Source organism: Mastigoproctus giganteus, chromosome 5 (genome assembly GCF_048544385.1).
Source record: "Mastigoproctus giganteus isolate SK-2022 chromosome 5, ASM4854438v1, whole genome shotgun sequence".
Lineage (NCBI taxonomy): Eukaryota > Metazoa > Arthropoda > Arachnida > Uropygi > Thelyphonidae > Mastigoproctus > Mastigoproctus giganteus.
The window spans coordinates 125939921-125963360 of record NC_143579.1 but is presented as its reverse complement, the minus strand read 5'-3'; the positions used below and the strand labels follow the sequence as shown (position 1 = coordinate 125963360).

The window sequence follows — 23440 nt, the reverse complement described above, 5'->3', positions numbered from 1 at the left end:
ATGGGCAGAGGAACAATAATGATTTTCCTTTTTTCTGATTGGAAATTCTATCCATAGTTTTGTTGATACCACATTACGTTCCAATGTCTATAGGTTTGAGAAGGCTTTCCTCAGTATAAACAGATTCATCTAGTAGTAGTAGTTGTTGCAAATGATGCAAGAAGCCAAGATTATGTAGCATCAGCCAAAATAAAATAACCCTACATACTTCTTTCGTTCATACCCACCAAGGATTTGTATAGTTCTTCCTTGAATTTATTAAAACCATCCATTTCTGCAATAATAGATGAAAGTCTGATACAACAATCAACCATCCACTGGCTGAACACAAACATCTACACATCTATCCTGTGACCATTGTTAAATTTATGACCTCAAGACGAAAAATGCCATTCATATTCAGTTTACTCAATCCATTCAAGCCCTTAAACATTTCAATCAGATCACCCTGCAGGTACCTAGTCTCCAGAAGCCTTTCTAGGTAAGGGCACCCTTTTATTCCTTTCAGTCTGGTTGCCCTTTTCTGCACCCATTCCAGCACATCTACATCATTCCTAAAGTGAAACCTCCAGGCCTGCATACGATACTCATGAGGTGGCTTAACCATGGTCTTTTACAAAGGGATAATTACCTCCTTATCCCCGCTAGTAAAGTTTCTGTATATCATTGACAAAACCCTATGAGCTGTTCTGGCAGCGTGTCTGCACTGCTCAGAGAATTTCATATGTAACTGCACAGTTACCCTTATAACCATGGTCTTTTTCATTTTACACTATCCTGAGTGTAGTACCACACAGTTGATAAGTTAATCTGGCAATATTGCTACCCATATGAATTATTTTGCATTTGACAAGGTTAAACTTCATTTGCCATTTCTCAGCCCACCTGCCTAACTTCTCTAGATCAGATTCTTCACATCAGATCACATTATTTCTAGATTATAAATAATGATGGTATACAGTAGTATACCAACAGAAATAATGATGGTATACAGTAGTATACCATCATTATTTCCGTTAACCACTCTGCCAACCTGTGTATCAGCTGCAAACTTTGATGTTAAGCCAGATGTGCCTTCATCAGTATCATTACATATCAGTATCAGATGCAAAGAAAAACAGCAAAGAGTTCTTTACTTATGTAAACTCTAGACGGAAGGAGATCAATCAGATGGATCTACTTGATATCGATGGTTCAACTGTTGATGATCCTGCTCAGGTAGCTAACAAACTAAATGAATATTTTTCGTTTACATTCACACACGAGGAGTTATTCAGGGAGGGGAATGCCAGAGGTGTATTAAACTCTGGCAGTAAGCTAGATAATCATGTAATAACTGAGAGTAAAGTGGAGAAGAAATTGTTGAAGATAAACATAAGAAAGGCACCTGGGATGGATGCAATCTATCCAGTTATATTAAAGGAGGCAGAAAAGGAAGTAAGCAAACCCCCTTAGCCATAATTATTAGAGTTTCCTTGGACTCAGGGAAGGTACCCATGGACTGGAAATGTGTAAATGTGACCGCAATCCACAAAGGAGGATAAAAAGGTAACACAAGTAATTACAGATCTGTTAGTTTAACTTCTGATTCAGGGAATTTAATGGAGGCACTGGTTAAAGAAGCATTGCAGGATCATCTAGAGAGGACTTTAGTTATAGCTCAGACACAGCATGGGTTCGTTAAGGGGAAGTCTTATCTGACCAATTTCATTGGATACTATGATGTAGTCACAAAGGAACTGGATGCAAAGAATAATTTTGATATCATATATTTTGATCTTAGGAAGGCTTTTGATACTGTTGCACATGGAAGACTGCTGCACAAATTGGAGCAGTGTGGCATTGGATGCAAATTGCTGCTATGGATAAAGCATGGTTGAGTGGGAGAAGACAGAGAGTGGTAATCAATGGACACTGCTCTTCGTGGACTAATGTTATTAGTGGAGTCCCACAGGGTTCCGTGTTGGGTCCATTGTTGTTTTCTGTATTCATTAATGATATTGATATGGTATATCAGGCTTAATGTACAAGTTTGCAGATGATACGAAGGTCAGTAGGGTTGTTAATGACACAAATGATGGTACGCTGCTGCAACAGGATCTAGAAAAGTTGAGCAGATGGGCTGAGAGGTGGCAACTGAAGTTTAACATTGACAATTGTAAAATATTGCATATGGGAAGCAGTAACCCCAGAGTAATGTATCAACTGTGTGGTACTAAATTGACAGTGCTAGAGAGTGAAAAGGACCTGGTGGTAATTGTGAATGCAGACATGAAGTTTTCTGAGTAGTGCAGATGGTCTGCAAGAGTAGCTCATGGTGCCTTGTTAATGATATACAGGAATTTTTCTAGCAGGGATAAGGTGGTCATTATCTCCTTGTATAAAACAATGGTCAGGCCACATCTTGAGTACTGTATACAGGTCTGGAGGCCTCATTTTATGAAGGATGCAGAGCTGTTGGAACGAGTACAGAGAAGGGCAACAAGATTAGTCAATGGAAGAAAGGCTTAAGTTTTGCAAATTACAGTGTCTGGAGACTAGGCACCTGTGAGGTGATATGATTGAGGTCTATAAAGCCTTGAATGGTTTGAGCATGATGCTCAATGCTGATGGGATTCTTCGTCTTGCTCAAAATAATCGCCTGAGAGGGAATAAATTCAAATTGAGGAAAGACAGTTGTAGGATAGATGTGCAGAAGTTTTCCTTTAGTCAGCGGGTGGTTGATTGCTGGAATAAACTTCCATCTGTCGTTGTAGAAGTTGATAGCTTAAACAAATTTAAGGCAGAACTAGACAAACATTTGGAGCGAGTGGATGTGTGAAATAAGAAGGGAGATATGGTTTTTTTTGGCTGATGCTATATAAGGTTGCTTTCTTGCATCATGTACCCTTGCTAATGATAATTAACAAATATTGAAAACAACAGTGGGCCCTGCACTGTACCCTGGGGACTCCACTAATAATATTAGTCCACGAAGAGCAGTGCCCATTGATAGCCACTCTCTGTCTTCTTCCACTTAACCATTCCTTTATCCTTAGCAGTAACTTGCGCTTTGCTGTTAATGCCACATTGGTCCAGTTTACACAGCAGTCTATTATGTGCGAAAATATCAAAAGTCTTCGTGAAATCGAAGTATATGATATCAAAATAATTTTTAGCATCCAGTACCTTGATCCAGTACTGCACCATAATAACCTGTCAGAATGGTTAGACAAGACCTCTGCTTAACAAGTCCATGCTGTGACTGCAGTATAATTCCATTCCTGTCCAGATGGTTCTGCATTACTTCTTTAACAGTGACTCCATTATTTTCCCTGTTAAGCTAGCATGTCTGTAATTATTCATGTCACCTTTTTTATCCCCCTTTATGGAATGGGGATACATTCTCACATCTTCAGTTCATAGGGCCTTGAGTTCAAGGATGCTCTCATAATTAGGGCTAAAGACTTGCTTACCCCCTTTGCTGCCTCTTTTAATATGATTGGATCGGTATCATCCATATGAGGTGTTTTTTTATGTTTCAACAATTCCTCTTCCAGTTATCACAAAGTCATTTAGCTCTTATTTGGAGTTGGAAAATTTTCTGGCATCCACTCCCCTAAAAAAATTCCACATGTGTGAATATAGATATTCACATATATGAATATCTGTTTGCATGTGTAAATACCTGTTCAGTTTGACAGCAATATGAGCATGGAAGACTTTGATGCTCTTCTTTGCTAGAGACTTCTCATAATCTGCCTTAGCTTGCCTAATCTCCTTTGCAACTCGATTGCAGACTAATTTATATCTACCATATGCTTCTGATAATTGATATGCATTCCATGATGCCTTTGTCTCTCTAGGTCATCTGACATCCATATATGTCTATGCCTTGAACAGTATTTCTGTGTTGTATTTAAAGTCTAATAGCTTCTGTGGTTACTTCCCTGAATAATTCCCATTTAGAATTTGCTGTTGGAAACATCACCAGCTGGTCCCACTGCATAGAATTTAAAAACACTCTGAGACCACTGAAGTAATGTTGATTTTGAAAGAGAAAATGCAGTTTTTTAGACAGAAGCAATATTTGTGATGTGCTTATGCTGGAGAGATTATAAGTCGCATTACTCTATTAACCCCTAATAGAATTATCACTTCTAGAGATATATGTGATAACCACTGAGAAAAATTAACTATTTCAAAGTTGAAGGAATCATATTTATTATAAAGATTAATACTTGTTTTTCCATTATCAATGTTAATATTCAGGTCTAAGTAACTGATATATTTTGTGAAAAAGAAAATAAATTGGTACCAATTCTAGTATTTTTTTTTTTTTTTTATGAAAACCCCAAACACGAAAGGTATCAAAACCTATAGTACTTAGTACCGTGCATGGGTTGAAGGAGAAGTATGGGGAGGGGGATGCTGGAAACTTTGATCTAGAGACTAAACATGGGTTTCACCACTTCAAGCCTCCAATAAGCAAAGTGGTGGTATTTCACCGGTTGATGAAAGTCATCTACCACCTGCATATGATGGTTAGACAATGAATAAGACCGATTCTCCATCATAAAATCAGAGGAGTTGGCAGCTATGTTAGTATCTTAAATGCTTTAGTGTCTTAAAGCAAACCCTTAGCCATAATTATGAGACCGCTTCCTTGGACTGAGGGGACGTACCCATGGACTGGAGATGTGCAAATGTGATCCCAATTCACAAAGGAGGATCAAAGGGTGACAAAAGTAATTATAGACCTGTTAGTTTAACTTCTGTTCCAGGGAAGTTAATGGAGGCACTGATTAAAGAAGCACTGCAGGATCATCTAGACAAGACTTCAGTTATAGCTCAGTCACAGCATGGTTTTGTTAAGGGGAAGTCTTGTATGACCAATTTGATTGGATATTATGATGTGGTCACAAAGGAACTGGATGCAGGGAATAACTTTGATATCATATATTTGGGTCTTAGAAAGGCTTTTGATACTGTTGCACATGGAAGACTGCTACACAAATTGGAGCAGTGTGGCATTGGATGCAAATTGCTGCTATGGATAAAGGGATGGTTGGGTGGGAGAAGACAGAGAGTGGTAACCAACGGACACTCCTCTTCGTGGACTAATGTTATTAGTGGAGTCCCTCAGGGTTCAGTGTTGGTATATGATGGTATATCAGGCTTAATGGCCAAGTTTGCAGATGATACGAAGGTTGGCAGGGTTGTTAATGACCCTAATGAGAGTACGCTGCTGCAAAAGGATCTAGAAAAGCTGAGCAGATGGGCTGAGAGGTGGCAAATGAAGTGTAACATTGACAAATGTAAAGTACTACATATGGGAAGCAGTAACCCGAGAGTAACATATCAACTCTGTGGTACTACACTGACAATGGTAGAGAATGAGAAGGACCTGGGGGTAATTGTTCAGGCAGATATGAAGTTTTCTGAGCAGTGCAGACAGTCTGCAAGAGTAGGTTATGGTATCTTGTCAATTATATACAGGAATTTTTCTAGCAGAGATAAGGAAGTGATTATCCCCTTGTATAAAGCAGTGGTCAGGCTACACCTTGAGTACTGTATACAGGTCTGGAGGCCTCATTTTAAGAAGGATGTAGAGCTGTTGGAACGAGTACAGAGAAGGGCAACAAGATTAGTGAATGGAACAAAGGATTGCTCTTACGAAGAAAGGTTTAAGTTTTGCAGATTACAGTGCTTCGAGACTAGGCATCTGCGAGGTGATCTGGTTGAGGTGTATAAAACCTTGAATGGTTTGAGCATGCTCAGTGCTGATGATTGCTCTTGCTTCGAATAATCACCTGAAAGGGCATAAATTCATATTGAGGAAAGACAGTTGTAGGATAGATGTGCGGAAGTTTGCCTTTAGGCAGAGGGTAGTTGATTGGTGGAACAGACTGCCATCTTTTGTTGTGTAAGTTGATAGCCTAAATAAATTTAAGACTGAGCTGGACAGGTAATTGGAACGAACGGAGGGGTGAAATCGGAGCGTTTTTTTTTTTTTTTTTGACTGATTCTGCATAAGCTTGCCTTCTTGCATCATATGCCTCCACTAATGCTAATGCTGTGAAGAAGTTAAATTGAACATTCATTTTACCTTTTTGAATTGAAGTTCTTTAGATGACTGGCTGTCTTGGGAATGTGTTCTATATACCCGATGTTCCCTATGGACATATCAGACACCTTGGCTTACCACAGTGTGGTCACCGACCTGGACTCAGAGGTAATGTGTAAACCTTTACCTTTGAAGTGGGCTCTTGTATGACCCAAGTGGAAATGGCTTGTGGCCCAGCTGTTAGTATTTTTTGCTCCTCTGGTAATAAGTGATGATTGTCTGCTTGGCATGCATAGGATAGGGGTAATAGAGGAATTCGCTTCTATAGATCTTTTTTGAACCAGTTGAGAATGATTCCTCAGTGTTCCAACTCTTATAAGCTGAATTAATGACTATTGAGTGTACACTGTACCTGGTGTTGTAGAATCATCTGCTGTTCTTGGAGAGATAAGATTTGCTGAGTTGTTTTTCAGGTGAAGTGCTAGTTTGTAAGTTGTGGTTTCAATTTCCTCTACTTAGTGGCCAACTCCTGAGTTGGAGGCTGGCCATGGTGTTATTGCTTACAGTGATGTTCTTGTGTGTCGTGATTCTGGCTGATTTGCAAACACTGGCTTAGAGTTTTTCTTGTGTTGATAATTTTTTTAGACACTGATTTTGACCAGGTATTTCAAGTCTCAACATGTTAGGAATAATGTCATGGGATTTGCATTTTGCCAGGAATTTAATGTGTTGATCGTTTCTTAATGCCATAACTATCTCATTTTCTACCTTATCTAAGTTCCAGATGGCACTTTTGTATAACAATCTAACTAGATAAGACTGTTAGATAAGAAGAGAAATACATGGATTAGGCAGCAAACTCAAGTAAAGGACACTCTTATCAAAACTAAAGAACTAAAATGGTCTTGGGCAGTAAATGGATGGCCAGTGCTCAAAACAGAAGGAACTGGAAAGTTGCTGGAGAGACCTTCATTCTGCAGTGGATTGAAAATGGCTGATGATGATGATAGCTGATTTTTGATGGCCTAGGTTAACCATAATCTAAGTACACATCATAAGTACAATTTTCAGTTTGTTCTGTTTCTTATTTAAGTTTTGTGGTATTTGCTCAATGACTGAACGTAGCTATTGTGTCTCCTAGTATTCTGTGGGTTGTTTTTATTTTGTGTTGTGGTTGTTTTATGGAATTATGCTGCATTACAACTGTGGAATCTCTGGCCTATCAGCACCACTCCACCCGCCACCATTATCACGAGTGCCATTATTGGGGAGGGAAGGATCAGTATCAAACTGGTTTTCAGGAGATGTGTTACAGGGAGAAGAAAATATAAGGATAATCAAGTTTGATCCTGCTCTGGAATTTCTAACAATTACAATGTTTTTATAAATCTCATGGAAATGCAGTTATTTACAGAAGAAAAAGAGAAATTTACCTCAGTACGATATGTAGAACACTTCTGTATGCTATGCTCCAGAAATTAAACGAATTTAACATTAATGCAAAATAATAAATTGAAAATAATTAAAAATCAATTGAACAATTAAAAAATAAATTAATTAAAAAAAAGTAGTTTATTTCAAATCTTGATAAATGATTTTGCGTTTTTAATTACTGGAGAGTAGCATACGGAAGTGTTCAGTGTATCATATTGAGAGGAGGGAAAATCGTTTTTCAAAATTTGTGTTAAGCTTTTTTTAGTTTTTTAATTAATTTGTTTTTTAATTGTGTTCAATTAATTTTTAATTGTTTTTTAATTATTCTTAATTTATTATTTTTTACTGTAATCATTTTGCATTAATGTTATATTTGTTTTAATTTCTGGAGAGTAGCAAACAGAAGTGTTCTACGTATCATATTGAGGTAAATTTCTCTTATTCTTCGACAAATGTTGAAATCAATGTAGAATGTATTGCTCATCATAGCTCTGGCTTATACTAGGAAATACAGTTAATAAATGGTTAAAATTTGATACAAAAATTTTTAAAACTATTTTAATTAAGGTAAATATGCGATCTATTAGCATTACCATTAGTTGAGGCATATGATTCAATGCTGAGGGATACTTCCACTTGCTCAGATTAAGAACCTGAGGGGGCATAGATGCAAATTGAGGAAAGACAGTTGTGGAATAGATGTACTGAAGTTTGCCTCTAGCCAGCGAGTAGTTGATTGCTGAAACAGACTTCCATCTGTTGTTGTTGTGGAGGATAATAGCTTAAATAAATTTAAGGCTGAACCAGACAAACATTTGGAGTGACCGGATGGGTGAAATGAGAAGGTTTTTTTTTTTCCTTTTTGACTGATGCTGTATTAGCTTCCTTTCTTGCATCATATGCCTCAACTAATGCTAATGATGCAAGAAAGCAGGCTTATACAGCATCTGCCAAAAAAACTTTCCCATTTCAACCATCCGGTCAATCCAAATGTTTGTCTGGTTTAGCCTTAAATTTATTTAAGCTATCATCCTCCACAACAACAACAGATGGAAGTCTGTTTCAGCAATCAACTACCCACTGGTAAAAAGGCAAACTTCTGCACATCTATTCTGCAACTGTCTTTCCTCAATTTGAATCTAAGCCCCCTCAGGATCGTAATCTTTGCAAGCGGATGGATCCCATCAGCATCAAACCATTAGAGGCCATATACACCTCAATCAGATCACCTTGCAGGTGCCTAGTCTCCAATGCTGCAACTTGCAGTGCTTAAGCCTTTCATGGTGAGCACTCCTTTGTTCCTCTCACCAATCATGTTACTCTTTTTTGTACTCATTCTAGCAACTCTAAACCCATTCCTAAAATGAGGCCCCCAGACCTGTACACAGTACTCAAATTGTGGCCTGACCATTGCCTTATACAAGGGGATAATCACCTCATTGTATATGCTAGCAAAATTCTTATATATCATTGACAAGACTCCATGACCTGCTCTGGCAGCCTTGTCTGCTCTGCTCAGAGAACTTCATATCTGACTGCTCAATTACCCCTAGGTCTTTTTCATTCTCCACTCCCCTCAGTGTAGTAAAACACAGTTGGTGCGTTTCTCTTGGGTTACTGCTACGCATATGCAGTACTCTGCATTTTTCAATGTTAAATTTCAGTAGCCACTTATCAGCCTATCTACTTAACTTTCTAGATCTTGTTGGAGTAGCATACTGTCTTTACTGTCATTAACAACCCTGCCAACCTTTGTATCATCTTGTAACGTGGACATTAAGCTTGATATATCTTCATTGATAAATACACAAAAAACAATGGGCTTAGCACCGAACCCTCGGGGGTTGATTAATGACACATCTCTAACAGAGTCTCTCCACTTGCTGTCTCACAGATTTACTGTTTCTGCTGCATGCCTGTTCTAGATACTTCCATGGGCACTGTTCTTCTGAATTGGCTTCTTTAATTCCCACTCTCTCTTTCAAAACAGTCCAAACATGTGCCACCACCAGCCAACATCCATTTACTGTCCAACTTCAAACTCACAGAACCAACTTTTCATCTTCCTTGTTTATTCATTCAACTGCCGTTTTCTGGAACAACCTTCCTTCATATGTATTTCCTTAAAATTACAGTCTACAGACGTTCAAGTCCAATGTGAACAAATATCTTCTTTTGTCTTCTGAACCTCCAACCCAAGTATGGTACTAAGTACTATAGGTTCTAATACCTCTTGTGTTTGGGGTTTTCATAAGCAAACCCTTAGCCATAATTATGAGAGCATCCCTTGGCTCAGGGGAGGTCCCCATGGACTGGAAATGTGCAAATGTATCCCCAGTTCACAAAGGGGGATTGAAGAGTGACATGAGTAAGTACAGACCTGTTAGTTTAACTTCTGTTCTGGGGATAATAATGGAGTCACTGGTTAAAGAAGCATTGCAGGATCATCTAGACAATGCTGCAGTAAAAATTGAGACACAGCATTGCTTTGTTAAGGGGAATTCTTTTCTGACCAGTTTAATTGGATACTATGATGTGGTCGCAAAGGAACTGGATGCAAAAAATAATTTCGATATCACATATTTGGATTTCAGGAAAGCTTTGGATACTGTTGGACATCAAAGACTGCTGAACAAACTGAAGCACTATGGAATTAAGGACAAGATGCTGCTATGGATAAAGGGATTGTTGATCAGGAGAAAACAGAGACTGGTAAACAATAGATATTACTCTTTATGGACTAATAGTGGAGTCCTTCAGGGTTGAGTTTTGGGCCCATTGTTGTTTTGTATATTTATCGTTGGTATTAATGAAGGTATATCAGGCCTAATATAAATGGCAGTGTGCTACTCCAACAGAAAATAGAAAATTTGGGCAGATGGACTGAGAAGTGGAAACTGAAGTTTAGCATTGACAAATGTAAAGTACTGCATATGAGTAGCAGTAACCCGAGAGAAATGTACCAAATGTGTGGTACTTTGCTTCGGTAGTGGAGAATGAAAAAGACATGGGGTAATTGTGTAGTCAGATATGAAGTTTTCTGAGCAGTTCCAACAGGCTGCCAGAGCAGGTCATGAGGTCTTGTCAATGATATAGTGATATATCATTGATATATCACTATATATCATTGATCAATGATATATAGTAATTTTGCTAGCAAAAACAAGGAAGTGATTATCCCCTTTTATAAGGCAATCATCATCAGGCCACATTTGAGTACTGCATACAGGTCTGGAGACCTCATTTTAGGAATGGATTTAGAGTTTCTAGAATGAGTACAAAGAAAGGCAACAAAATTGGTGAGAAGAAAAAAGGGTGCTCACTATGAAGTTGCAGCATGGAAACTAGGCACTTATGAGGTGATCTGATCGAGGTATATAAGGCCTTGAATGGTTTGAGTAGGATCAGTGCTGATGGGGTTCTTCCTCTTGCTCAGACTATGATCCTGGGGGGGCATAAACTCAAATTGAGGAAAGACTCTTTTAGAATAGATGTGTGGAAATTTGCCTTTAGCCAGCAGGTAGTTGATTGCTTAAATAAATTCAAAGAAAAACTGGACAAGCTTTTGAAGCAAACAGGTGGACGAAAAGGGTATTTTTTTTTTTTTTTTTTTTGCTGATGCTGCAAAAAACTTGCTTCCTTGCATCATATGCCTGTACTCATGCTAATGTGATATTATGTCATTTTTAGTTTCAAATTTACACATTGCATTATGCTGTGAAATCACATCATATTTACATGTGCTTAAACTCCTTTTGTTTTTGCCATGTTCATGTGTCTTTTCATCTGCACATAATAATTGGACTCCCACTTGATGGATTTTATGAAATTTTATATTTTGGTCTTTTATTCTCCAAGAAATATTTGTCATCACATTCCCAATTTCATTAAAATTGAATTGGTATAAATGTGACTCTCCTCTCCCTCATACATATCATATAGTCTTAGACTTATCTGTGTATTGTAGATGAAGCACTAGAGATGGATTTGCATCTGATTTTATGATTTCATCTAGCCATTCCTAATTTCAATAAAATCGGACAAATAGAAATGCAGAAATTATTATTATTTCCTATATTTGTATATTATATTATGTATATTATTCTTGTTGCCATGCTCTGATTGAAAGAATGAATGAGCAATATGGCAGATTCACAGAAACAAAATGGTCTTAGTTCACACATAAAAGTTGCTCTCTGAGAAGCTCATTTTGTCATCAGTTTATTAAATATATATACAGGCATACCTCGAATAACGAATAGGATGCGTTCCACGAAATTACTTCGTTAAGCGAAACTTCGTTTTCAGAGGTAAAAATACTATGGCCAGAATAGGGATACGTTCCTACGTAAAGAACATGAAAAGCTTTTTTTTCGAACAAAGAAAAGTTTTATTAAATAAACAGTCAACTTACATACAAAGTGAAATCACATTTTAAAATACGAGTCTAAAGTTGATTGTTTATGCTCTTTTTCTCTTTCATTTAACAATTGCCTATACGGAGTTATTGCATTTAACACTGATCGCTTAACAATAACACTTCTTCCTAAATCAGAATCATTTTCACTAAAAAAATTTAAAACGTTTTCAATGTCATTTAAGCACCTTTTTAAATCTTTGGTTGTTAACACTTTTTCGGCAGGAACTTCTTTAACTTCGTCTTCATTATCTTTGTCTTCGTTGCTAACAAGGTTTTCTAAATCTTCCACTGAAAAACCATCATCTTCTGCATTCAATAAATTTCTAACATCCTCTTCATCGACATTTTCGAAACCTATTGATTGAGCCATCTGGATAACTTCATTTCTAATTTCTTGGATGTTATTTTCTTCTTCTAGTACAACTTCTGGCCATATTTTGCGCCAAATTCCATCTAAGCATTTCTTAGTGACTTCTTTCCAAGAACTATCAATGTTTTCAATTGCGTTTTTAATGGTGTAGTTTTTCCAAAAAGTTTTAACTGTCATTTCCTCTTTATCCTCTAGTTCAGTTAAACTGCTTAATGTTCGACGCAGATCCAACTGTTTTCTTTTTTTTTGTCCTCGCCTTTTTCCAATTTTTATATATGAGGTCAGCGTTTGTAGTGTTTTGGCATGAATTTTTTTTACGGCCGGATGCCCTTCCTTACGCCAACCCTAACCCTTTTACTCGGGCTGGGAAAACTGTTTTCTTTTCTATTTAAGTATTCTTAAATAGAAAAGCTTTAAATGATGCTATTACTCCCTGATCCAATGGTTGAATCAGGGAAGTTGCGTTTGCTGGAAGAAACACAACTTTGACAGGCATGCATGTGTCCAACGTGTTAAGATCAGTAGGATGTCCCGGAGCATTGTCTAACAACAAAAGAGCTTTTTCTTCAAAGTTGTTTTTTTTTTTTGACAATACCGTTTTACTTCAGGACAAAAGTGGTTAACAAACCAATCAGTAAATAACTCCTTGGTAACCCACGCTTTTCCATTTGCTTTCCATATTACAGGTAAATTCATTTTTATGTTATCTTTTAACGCCCTCGGATTTTCTGAATGGTAAACTAATAACAGTTTTAATTTATAATCGCCAGAGGCATTTGATCCAAAGAGTAACGTTAAACGGTCTTTGGCTGCTTTGAACCCAGCAGCTGATTTTTCTTCAATAGAAATGAAGCTTTTTGTTGGTAGCCGTTTCCAGAACAAACCGCTTTCGTCAACATTGAACACCAATGGAAAATTTTCACGTTCAATTATTTCCTTTAGTTTTTTCTGGAAACTTTGCAGCTTCTCCTGTTAATTTTACACTATGAATCCTGGCCCGTTTTTTAAATTTCTCGAATCAACCACGAGAAGCCCCAAAGGTTTCCGTAATTTCTTCAGTTTGTTTAGATTTCAGGTGATTAAACTGGAATATATATTTTTTTAATGTTAAATGGGGCTTGAAATTGCCGACTTCGTTATATCGAAGCTTCGTTATCAGAGGTAACGTTAACCGAGGTATGCCTGTATATATGTATATATATATATATATTAAATTATACATTATATATATATATATAATGAATTACTAGCATTTACTTATTATAACACACAACAGAAAAATGAAATACAGATTATTAAAATCCAGGAAAAAATAAAAGCATATTACAAAATTTTAATAACAACATACTAAGAAGTACAGTTGCTATTGGTTTATTTATTAATTCACAGAATATGAAAGAAGTATTGACTTTCATACATTGTGATTTTTTTTTTTTTATTTTTTTTTGATTTTTTTTTATGAAAACCCCAAACACGAGAGCTATTAGAATGTAGTACTTAGTACTGTGCTTGGGTTGGAGGTTGAGAAGATGAAAGAAGATATTTGTTGATATTAGACTTGAACTTCTGTAGACTGCAATTTCAGGAAATATGTATGAAGGAAGGTTGTTCCGGAAAACGGCAGTTCAATGAATAAACAAGGAAGATGAAAAGTTGGTTCTGTGAGTTTGAAGTTGGACAGTAAATGGATGTTGGCTGGCGGCAGCACGTGTTCGGACTGTTTTGAAAGAGAGAGCGGGAATTAAAGAAGCCAATTCAGAAGAATAGTACCCATGGAAGTATCTGTAGAAAAGGCATGCAGCAGAAACAGTACATCTATGAGACAACGAGTGAAGAGACTCTGTTAGAGAGGAGTTATTAATTAACCTAACTGTCCTCTTCTGAATGGAATCTAGAAGCCTGAGAGAGGTTTTGGTGGCACTGACCCAGATGTGGGAACAATATTCAAAGGTAGGGCGGATTTGCGATTTGTATAGTTGTTGTTGTTCGGTTTAACGACACAAGGGATACTAAGGCCAAATTGTGTCTCTTCATCGTTAATTGACAAAAAGCATATTGTTAGAGAGATTACATTATATGCTTCTGTACAAACCTTATATGCATTATATGCTTCTGTAAAACATTATATGTTTTAGATATAATAAAAGTTCTTCAATATTTCCTTCATTTCCTAAGATGCGATTTGTATAGAGTGAACAGTTGTTTGGAAGAAAAGTAACGCCAACAGCGAAGAGGAAACCAAGTTTTTTAGATGCAGAGGAAGCAATATTTGTAATGTGCTTGTGCCAAGAGTGATTAGAAGTCAGGGTAATCCCCAAAAGAGATATATCAACTTGACTAGAAATCGGAGTGTCACCAAAGATAAGCTTAGGAGCACAAAAACTTTTTTGCGAGATATAAGACAAGACTGAATTTTAGAAGGATTGAAATCAACTAAGTTGTCTTTGCCCCACTGGAGAATTACCTGGAGATCGGTATTTAAGGAATTGGTAGTGGATATTCGAGAAGTTGAAACTGATAGAGCAGGGCAAGGTTTCTCAAAATGGAAAGTGGAATGCAGTGTGCTATTATCGGCAAAACTATGGATAGGATTTCCAGTCAATGGAAGAAGGTCATTAATATACAAGAGGAAAAGAGTGTGGGAAAGAACTGAACCTTGATGGAAACCAGCATTAGTGGAGAAGTTAGAAGACAGAGAGTCATCTACCATCACCCTCAGTGAGTGATAAGAGAGAAAACTGGATAACCAATTACAAAAAACAGTTGGCAAACCATAAGATGGAAGCTTGTTTAAAAGAACTTTATGCCAAACACGATCGAAAGCCTTTGAGATGTCAAGTGCAACTGCTTGTGTTTCACCGAACTTTTCCATTGAATTTGTCCATAAATGAGTAACATAAGGCAGAATATCACCAGTGGATTGACACTGACGGAATCCATACTCCGTCTGTCTAAAGTAATCCATTACTTTAGACAGAGTAGAAGTAATTGCAATGGGACTATAATTGGATGGGAGGGATTTGTCACCCTCTTTAGGAACTGGCTGGATATGAGCAAATTTACAAGTAGAAGGAAAAACACCTTTGGAATAATAAAGTGAAAAAAGGCGGCAAAGAACAGGATAAACTGAAGAATAGCGATGGTATACTTATAAACAGCAGAGAAGGCATAATTCAAATAGCAGAAGACTACTATAGAGAATTATACAAGGAGCGAGAGAATGATACCAGCAGTGGGGAAGATGGATTGCAAAGTAGCAACACATACGACATACCCGATATTCTTCCTGATGAGGTAGAACATGCATTGAAGAAAATGAAGAATCGGAAAGCCCCGGGGGAAGATGAAGTTACTGTAGAGTTGTTAAAATTGAGAGGAAGAGACATAACACAAAAACTGGCAAGGCTCTTCACAAAGTGCATTAGAAAAGATGTGATACCTAAGCAGTGGAATAATGCAATCATAGTTTTGCTGCATAAGAAAGGAGATAAATCAGAAATTAGAAATTATACACCAATTAGCTTGTTATCCCATATCTACAAGTTGTTCACAAGGGTCATTACTAACAGATTAGAAAGAATAATTGATGAGAATTAACCGAAAGAGCAAGCTGGCTTTAGGACAGGATTCTCAACTATGGATCACCTTCATGTAATATCACAGCTAATGGAGAAAGCAAATGAATATAAAACACCATTATGCCTGGCATTTGTGGATTATGAAAAGGCATTTGACTCCATACAGCATAAGGCAATGTTTCGGGCACTGGAAAGACAAGGCATAGATACTCCATATATTATGATTTTTAAGAAAATATATGAGAGTGCTACATCCTTTATTAGACTAGACAAAGACAGTAGCAAATTTAAAATCGAGAAAGGAGTTCGACAAGGAGACACAATATCTCCGAAGCTGTTTACTGCTGCCCTTGAGGAAGCTTTCAGAAGATTAGACTGGTCGCAGAAAGGAGTCAGTGTGAACGGAGAGTACCTAAACCATTTACGATTTGCAGATGACATTGTGGTCATAAGCCATGATCCCAAAGAATTAGAGGAAAATCTTAATCAGTTATGCACAGTTAGTAAGGATTTTGGACTAAAGATGAATATGGCTAAAACAAAAGTAATGATGAACAAGTATGCCACGGAAAGGGAAATAATGATTGAAGGAGCAGTAATTGAAAAGGTGGAGTCATATACTTATCTGGGACAAGTTATTAGCTGTAATAATGATAAATGACTGGAAGTCAAGAGAAGAATAAATTTTGGATGGATAGCATTCAGGAAATATAGTCACATACTGAAGAGCAATATCCCAGTTTGTCTGAAACGTAAAATAATGAATCAATGTATACTCCCCACCATGACTTATGGAAGTGAAACTTGGGCACTCACCAAAAGAATGGAAGAGAAGCTAAGAACTACACAGCGAAGAATGGTACGAATTATATTGGGAATCAGACTGTTAGATAAGAAGAGAAACACATGGATTAGGCAGCAAACTCAAGTAAAGGACATTCTTATCAAAACTAAAGAACTAAAATGGTCTTGGGCAGGACACATAGCTCGAAGACATGATGACAGATGGACTAAGAAAATAACAGAATGGTACCCAAGAGGAGCTAGAAGAAAACCTGGAAGACAAAGGCGGAGATGGATAGATGAAATTTATGAGTTTGTGGGTAGTAAATGGATGGCCAGTGCTCAAAACAGAAGGAACTGGAAAGTTGCTGGAGAGGCCTTCATCCTGCAGTGGATTGAAAATGGCTGATGATGATGATGATGAGCAAATTTCCAAGTAGAAGGAAAAACACCTTTGGAATAATAAAGTGAAAAAAGGCGGCAAAGAACAGGATAAAGTTCAGGAGCACATTGGCATCATTGGCTTTTGAGAACAAGTGGAGAAATACCATCTGGACCTGGAGCTTTCTTAGCATCAAGATTCATCAAAATCCTTCTGATATCCTTTTGATGGAAGACCACAGGAGGCATTGAATAGAGCATGTTGGAAGGTGTTTTTCCAAGATGATTAATACAGGAGTCGGAAGAAAAAAAGAGATGCTAGCAGGTCAGCTTTATCATTGGCTGAAGTGACAACAGAACCATCTGATTTTGACAGAGGTGGGAGCAGAGTTTGGCAAATGTTGCGGCCAATAGCTTTGGCAAGAAACCAGAATGCTTGACTACCATTAGAGCAAGAAGCAAGTTTTCTACTCTTAGCCTGTTAAAAATCTAGTTTGGACTGATTAATAACTGATTAATTGTTGCGAGCTTTGGTGTAGGCAGAAAATGAAACTGAAGAATTGGAAACAAGCCAATTACGGTATGCAACATTTTTCTCTTGAACAGCCTTAGCACATTTATTGGAAAACCAAGGTTTAGATAAAGGACGAGATTTTAAAGTGGAATGTGGAATAAAGGATTCCATTCCTACAAGAATAATTTCACTGACATGATCTGAGCAAAAGTTGATATCAGTAGTTTTGAAACAGTAACCCGACCGAAGAAAAGAAATCTCGCAGGTCATCCCATTTGACATGCAAAACAATATGAGGTTGGGAATAGCCGTGAGATAAAGGCTCCATTGGAGAAGAGACAGTCACCAAGTTATGATCGGAGGTGCCTAAAGGACCACTCACTTTGACCGTGTACTTAGAAGGGTTGTTTATTAGAAAAAGATCAAGCCTGTTGGCTTTATGGTTAGGATTGTCTGGTATTCTTGTAGGTAAATGAACACTCTGTGCAAGGTCATTAGTAATTACAAAAGCCTCAGCATCTCGATCAGCTGGGTCGGTGTGACTAGAAAACAGAAGCCAGCTGGAGTTGTGAACATTAAAATCACCAAGGAAAATTACCTCACTGTTAGGAAAGTTGGACTAGAGGAAGTCAAAGAGCTCCAAATGATTAGTGGAGTTGTAAGAATGGTAAAGACAACAGATTAATTTAACACAATGAGTAGAGAGATTTTAAGCCAGAGAAGATCAAAAAGAGGAGATTCCAAATTACCAAGTCTCTGACAGGGAATTTTGGAACGGACATATGCACAGGTACCACCTTTGAGGCAAAAGGAATCATACAGTGAATAGTTTTGTTAATTGAGATGAGCAGTAGTTGAATCAAACGATAACTGAGATTCTGTCAGAAAAAGTACATGGGGTTTGGCAGACTGCAAGTGGAAATGGACATCATTGAGATTAGAATCGAGACCACATATATTTGTGAAATGAACTAGGAAGTGTTTGGGAGATTTAGATCTTTTTTGCAGATAAGCTTACTCTATTAGTTTGACAATTCGTGGTGTATTCAATAGTAAGAAAAAGTGGGAGGACATGCTGTATGAAGTAATGAAATTTTTGGATATGGTGTACACTTGGTAAGAATATACCCAAATCCTTGAAGTGGCGTTGAGAATGCTCCCCACATACGCACTACTTGGACTCCCTCCAGTCTCTATCTGGCAGAGTAGAGGTAGCAAGATTATATATTAGCTAATCCAGAAGCCTCCTAAAGAGTTACCAATCAGTTTGGTCTTACTAACTAGCGGCCGACCTGCGAACACCATTTTAGATCTGTACCCTCGAAATGGAAGGTACAGATCTAAAGGAAGATTGGATCTCACCACGATATTCATCATAACCTCAAAGTCCTCAGTTGTATTGCATGGTGGAAGAGTTGGGGAGGGGTGACTGGAACGTTGACCGGACCGATTGCTATGTATTATTATATTCCTTTGAATGTTAAATGAATATTAAGTTTCAGGTATGAAGTGAAAATATTTCTTTACTTTTCCCTTTCCTTCATAACAGAAAAAGAAAAGAATATAATTAATTTAAGATATTGAACAAGCCTGAAAGATAATGCACTGCATGCAATGCCTAACTTGTATTTCTCTGGTGCCATGTATGTGCACCAGAGAAAAACAATATTAGCAGGTGGTAGATATTAATAATTCCCCCCTCCCCCTTTAGCAGATGACACTGAGACATAATTTGACCTTATTTATTTATTTTTTTTTTTTTTCTCCCTTAGCTGATGAAACTGAGATATCATTTGATCCTGATGATATCATCACTCATATTGAGCAGATTGATGAAGGATGGTGGCAAGGCATGGCTCCTGACGGTTCCTATGGTCTTTTCCCAGCAAATTATGTGGAATTAATACATTAAGACAAACAAATGCAGGGAATTGTTTTTTTTTTCCATATATATATATGTTAATCTGTGATGAAAAAATTTAGAGATTGAAGATGCAATTAATGGATTTTAGAAGAATATGATATATGTGTGCAATCATAGTAATTTCATATTCATTTACTTAAAAAATAATTATAATGATAAATAGTTCCTTCTCATTTAATAGTTTTAGCCTGGATACATCAGATGCCAGTAGGGCCTTATTTTTATTATTCTTTTTTTTTTTTTAACACTTATAGTGAAAGTATTAATGAATACTGTTTGTTATTCCTCTCCTCTTCTACAGAAGTACTACAAAAATTCAAAAATAAAACCTTTGTTATTGCTAATAGTAATTTTACAAGAAACAATTTTGGGTTCTGAACAGATGTGTTGAGTAATTTTTCTTCCAGGAATTATAGAAGCTAGAAAAATTGCTTTTTGATAAACTTCATTTTTCTTTCTTCTCCCTCTCCCATAATATTATAAACATTATAAAAATAAAGTAGTATATTCATAAAACCTGTACTTCTCTATATATATATAAAACCATAGTTGTTATGCAACAATATTTTTTATAATACAAATTTTAGAAGCTTTTAAACACCCATGAATATACAAGCAGTGTTGAATAAATATTTAACCTTACCAAGAAGTATTTGAGTTAAGGATTTGATATTGTGTGTATCTATCTGTCTATCTATCTATGTATATAATAGCAGTAAGTAAATAAGTGAAGAGTGGAGAGCAATTGGAGATAGGTATTATGGATCAGGGAACCTGCTTAAGCAAACGTACCCTACAACCATAATGTATAAATAGTGGTATATAGAAAGTGTGAAATAGAAGTTTGTTACTATTGAACCTACTGTACACATGAGAAGTGAACTAGAAGAAATGAATAAGAAATGTAGTCATATACGATAGGAAAAAGTGACAAAATAAGATATGATAAAGCGACTAAATAAGATAGCATAAGGCGACTAAAATAATATAGTGGTAAAATAAGTCCACATTGCAGTGTTACTCACAATTTCAATGTCTTCGTCAGAAGTCATCCACCAAAATTATGAGAAAGACATAAGTCTTCTTGCTTCTGTTTCCGACATGTTCCGTATGCTATTGAGCACGTGTTATGAACGAATTTTGCAGAAAGAATAGGGCCTACTAAGTTATGGCAATAATTATAAGTAGAGTATACAGATCATGGATGATCTTACAGAAGTAAGAGCCAGAAAAATTGCAGTAATGATAAAAAATTTAATAATGAAAAAATGGGAATAAACTGGAGGGACTGACCCGTTACCTTGTAGTACTAAAAATGGCCGAGATATGCCATCCACGTGTATATTTTGTGTGATGCACTAGTGGTGCCTGGTGTTAGAGATCGAGATTAGAATATAGAAAAAAATATGGTAATGTTGAAATTGTGTTGAAGAATGATGATGGAAATGATTAAAGGATGTATGAATATGTGTGATGATGAGTGCAATCAAATACATGCTGAACAAACTGTCCAGGATAGTTAAGAATTATAGTAGTTAACAAAACAGCAGTGAACTGAGGCTAAAACTTAAATAAAATTTTTTACGAATGCAATATTTTTAAATATTGCGTTCATAAAACTAATGGCTCATGAGAAGGAGAATGTAGAAATGGAGGAAAGCTGAAAGATTAATGAGTTAGAGATAAATAGATGGGCTCGGGTAGTTTGGGGTTGCAAACCCGTTAGGACCCTAAACAAATGTCTGGAAGTGTGTTCCTTATGTATTTAAGGTCAGTTGTGTGTGTAAGAATAATAACATGATAAAATAATTAAAGTATGTATAAATATATACAGATTTAATATACTGTAATTGGCCAATTGGTGAGTACAAGTTTTCTAAGTTGTAAGGTGCCTCAGAGGCCAAGCACTCCTTTAGATATATTGGAATGCCACTGTGTGAGGTTGACTAATTTCAAATTAAATGCATCACTGTTGTACAGATTGATGGTTGCTTTACAGTTTTTTATAGTAATATCGAGGTCCAGAAAATTGGCTGTAGTGTCATTGTTGTTTGTTTTTTCTAGTTTTAACTCATTGGGATATAAGTGTCCATATTCCATATTGAAGTTGTTGTTGTTATTTGGTTTTTTTAGGAGCATTAGCAACTAAGGCCATATTGCTCCGGGGATATGCGGTGATCATTCCTTGAACTTTCCACATCCTCCGTATTTGGTGGTCACGGGCTCGAACCCTGGTCTAATCAAGAAGTGTGTGCTACGCACTGCTGCTCATGCCCACCTGACCATAATGAAGTTTGGGCAGTTAATTACTATGAGTTCATCTATATACCTGGAAATGATGTTTCAGACCAGTATAGATATAGGTTTGCTCTTATGCATGAAGCAGGACTTCCCATAGGTGTTCTATTAATTTGTTGATATACAGTTTTGCTATCATACACAAAGTTATTAGAGATACATAGGTTCACTAAGTTGTTCCAGTAGTTGGTATTGCAAGTTATATGTTGTCTATATTTTGTGTATAGATCTTTAAGCACTAATTTCAGCTTGACTTAGGTAATACTGTTAAATAAGCTATGGAAGTCAGATGTTTGTATACTAGAAATATTATCAAATTTTTTTTTTTTTTTTTTTTTTTTTTGGTAGTTGTTGGCGCATAGGCTTTTGTGGCCATAATGCACCTCCCAAGGTTTTTGCAGTACTTTGATCCAAGCCCGAGGCGGGAATCAAACCCGCGACCTTTGGGTTGCCACAGGCAGGCACTTTACCCAACCGGCTAGCCCGGTCGGCTTATCAAATTGTAAGGCTTTCAATACTGGTAGATTGTTGCCTATGATTCTGCTATCTGATATAATGCTTAACAAGGGTTGTAGTGGGTGCTCAAGTGTTTGCCAGGTTTGTGTACATAACTATTCTTGCATGAGGTTATAAATCTGAATCCAATTGGATTTTTATGGAATTTTGGAATAAAATATATATATGTATATATGGCAGCCTGTAATTACTATTGTTCAGTTTTAATTTTTTGTTAAAGGCTATTAAATTTCTTTGTAATAATATTGCAGGAACTGGATATAAGTTTGTACGTATTACTGGAGCTAAGTTCATTTCTCAAGGTGTATACATAAAATGCTTTGCAAATAAATTTGCAAAGCATTTTTTGCTTTAACAAAGTTTTAGCCTCTGTTCACTGCTGATTTGTTATCTATTGTATTCCTGAGCAGTTTGTTCGGCATGTATTTAATTGTGCTCATCATTACACATATTCATACACCCTTTAATCATTCTCATCATCATTCTTCAACAATTTCAACATTATCACATTTTTTTAAAATCTCAATCTCTAACACCAGGCATCGCTAGTGCATCACACACAAATATACACTTGGATGGTGTATCTCGGCCATTTTTAGTACTACAATGTAACAGGCAAGTCCCTCCAGTTTATTTTCATTTTTAAATTATTAAATTTTTTATCATTACTGCAATTTTTCTGGCTCTTTCTTACTTCTTTAAGGTCATCCATGATCTGTATGCTCTACTTATAATTATTGGCATAATTTATTAGGCCCTATTCTTGCCATAAAATTCATAATCATTCACAACACATGTTCAATAGCATACAGAATGTGTTGGAAACAGAAACACGAATTTTGCCATCTTTCTCATAATTTCAGTGGATGACCTCTGATGAAGACATTGAAATTGTGAGTAGTGTTAAAGAAATATGAATCAGAGAGAAAAAAGTAGAAAAGGGCCAAAGAAACAAATTAATAAGACAGAAGAGGCGAATGAAGATGTGTGGTAGTAATATATGAATAAAAATTAAAAATACAGTGGACCCCTGCTTTACGATTTGTTCACTGTATGATCAAATCACTTTACGATGGAGTCTCCATAATAAAATACAGTTCATTATACAACATGTGGTAAGTTCAGCTTACCACAAAAAATCTATTGTCATTGTCATCATGTTTGTTAATTGAATTT

At 36.6% G+C, this 23440-nt stretch overlaps 1 protein-coding gene across 3 annotated transcripts in view; it reads left to right on the top strand.

The window, feature by feature from the left end:
* Abp1 (Actin binding protein 1) overlaps positions 1 to 23440 on the top strand; it is a 298710-nt gene that overhangs the window by 261819 nt on the left and 13451 nt on the right. For 2 of the 3 annotated variants that reach the window (XM_090373450.1, XM_090373449.1), the window contains one exon: positions 19299 to 19745. In XM_090373450.1, the coding sequence (XP_090229576.1) occupies positions 19299 to 19438 (140 nt within the window). In that variant the 3' untranslated portion in view covers positions 19439 to 19745. Of the gene's footprint in view, positions 1 to 19298; positions 19746 to 23440 lie in introns of those variants that run through there. The other variant, XR_016546934.1, reaches the window with a different exon arrangement.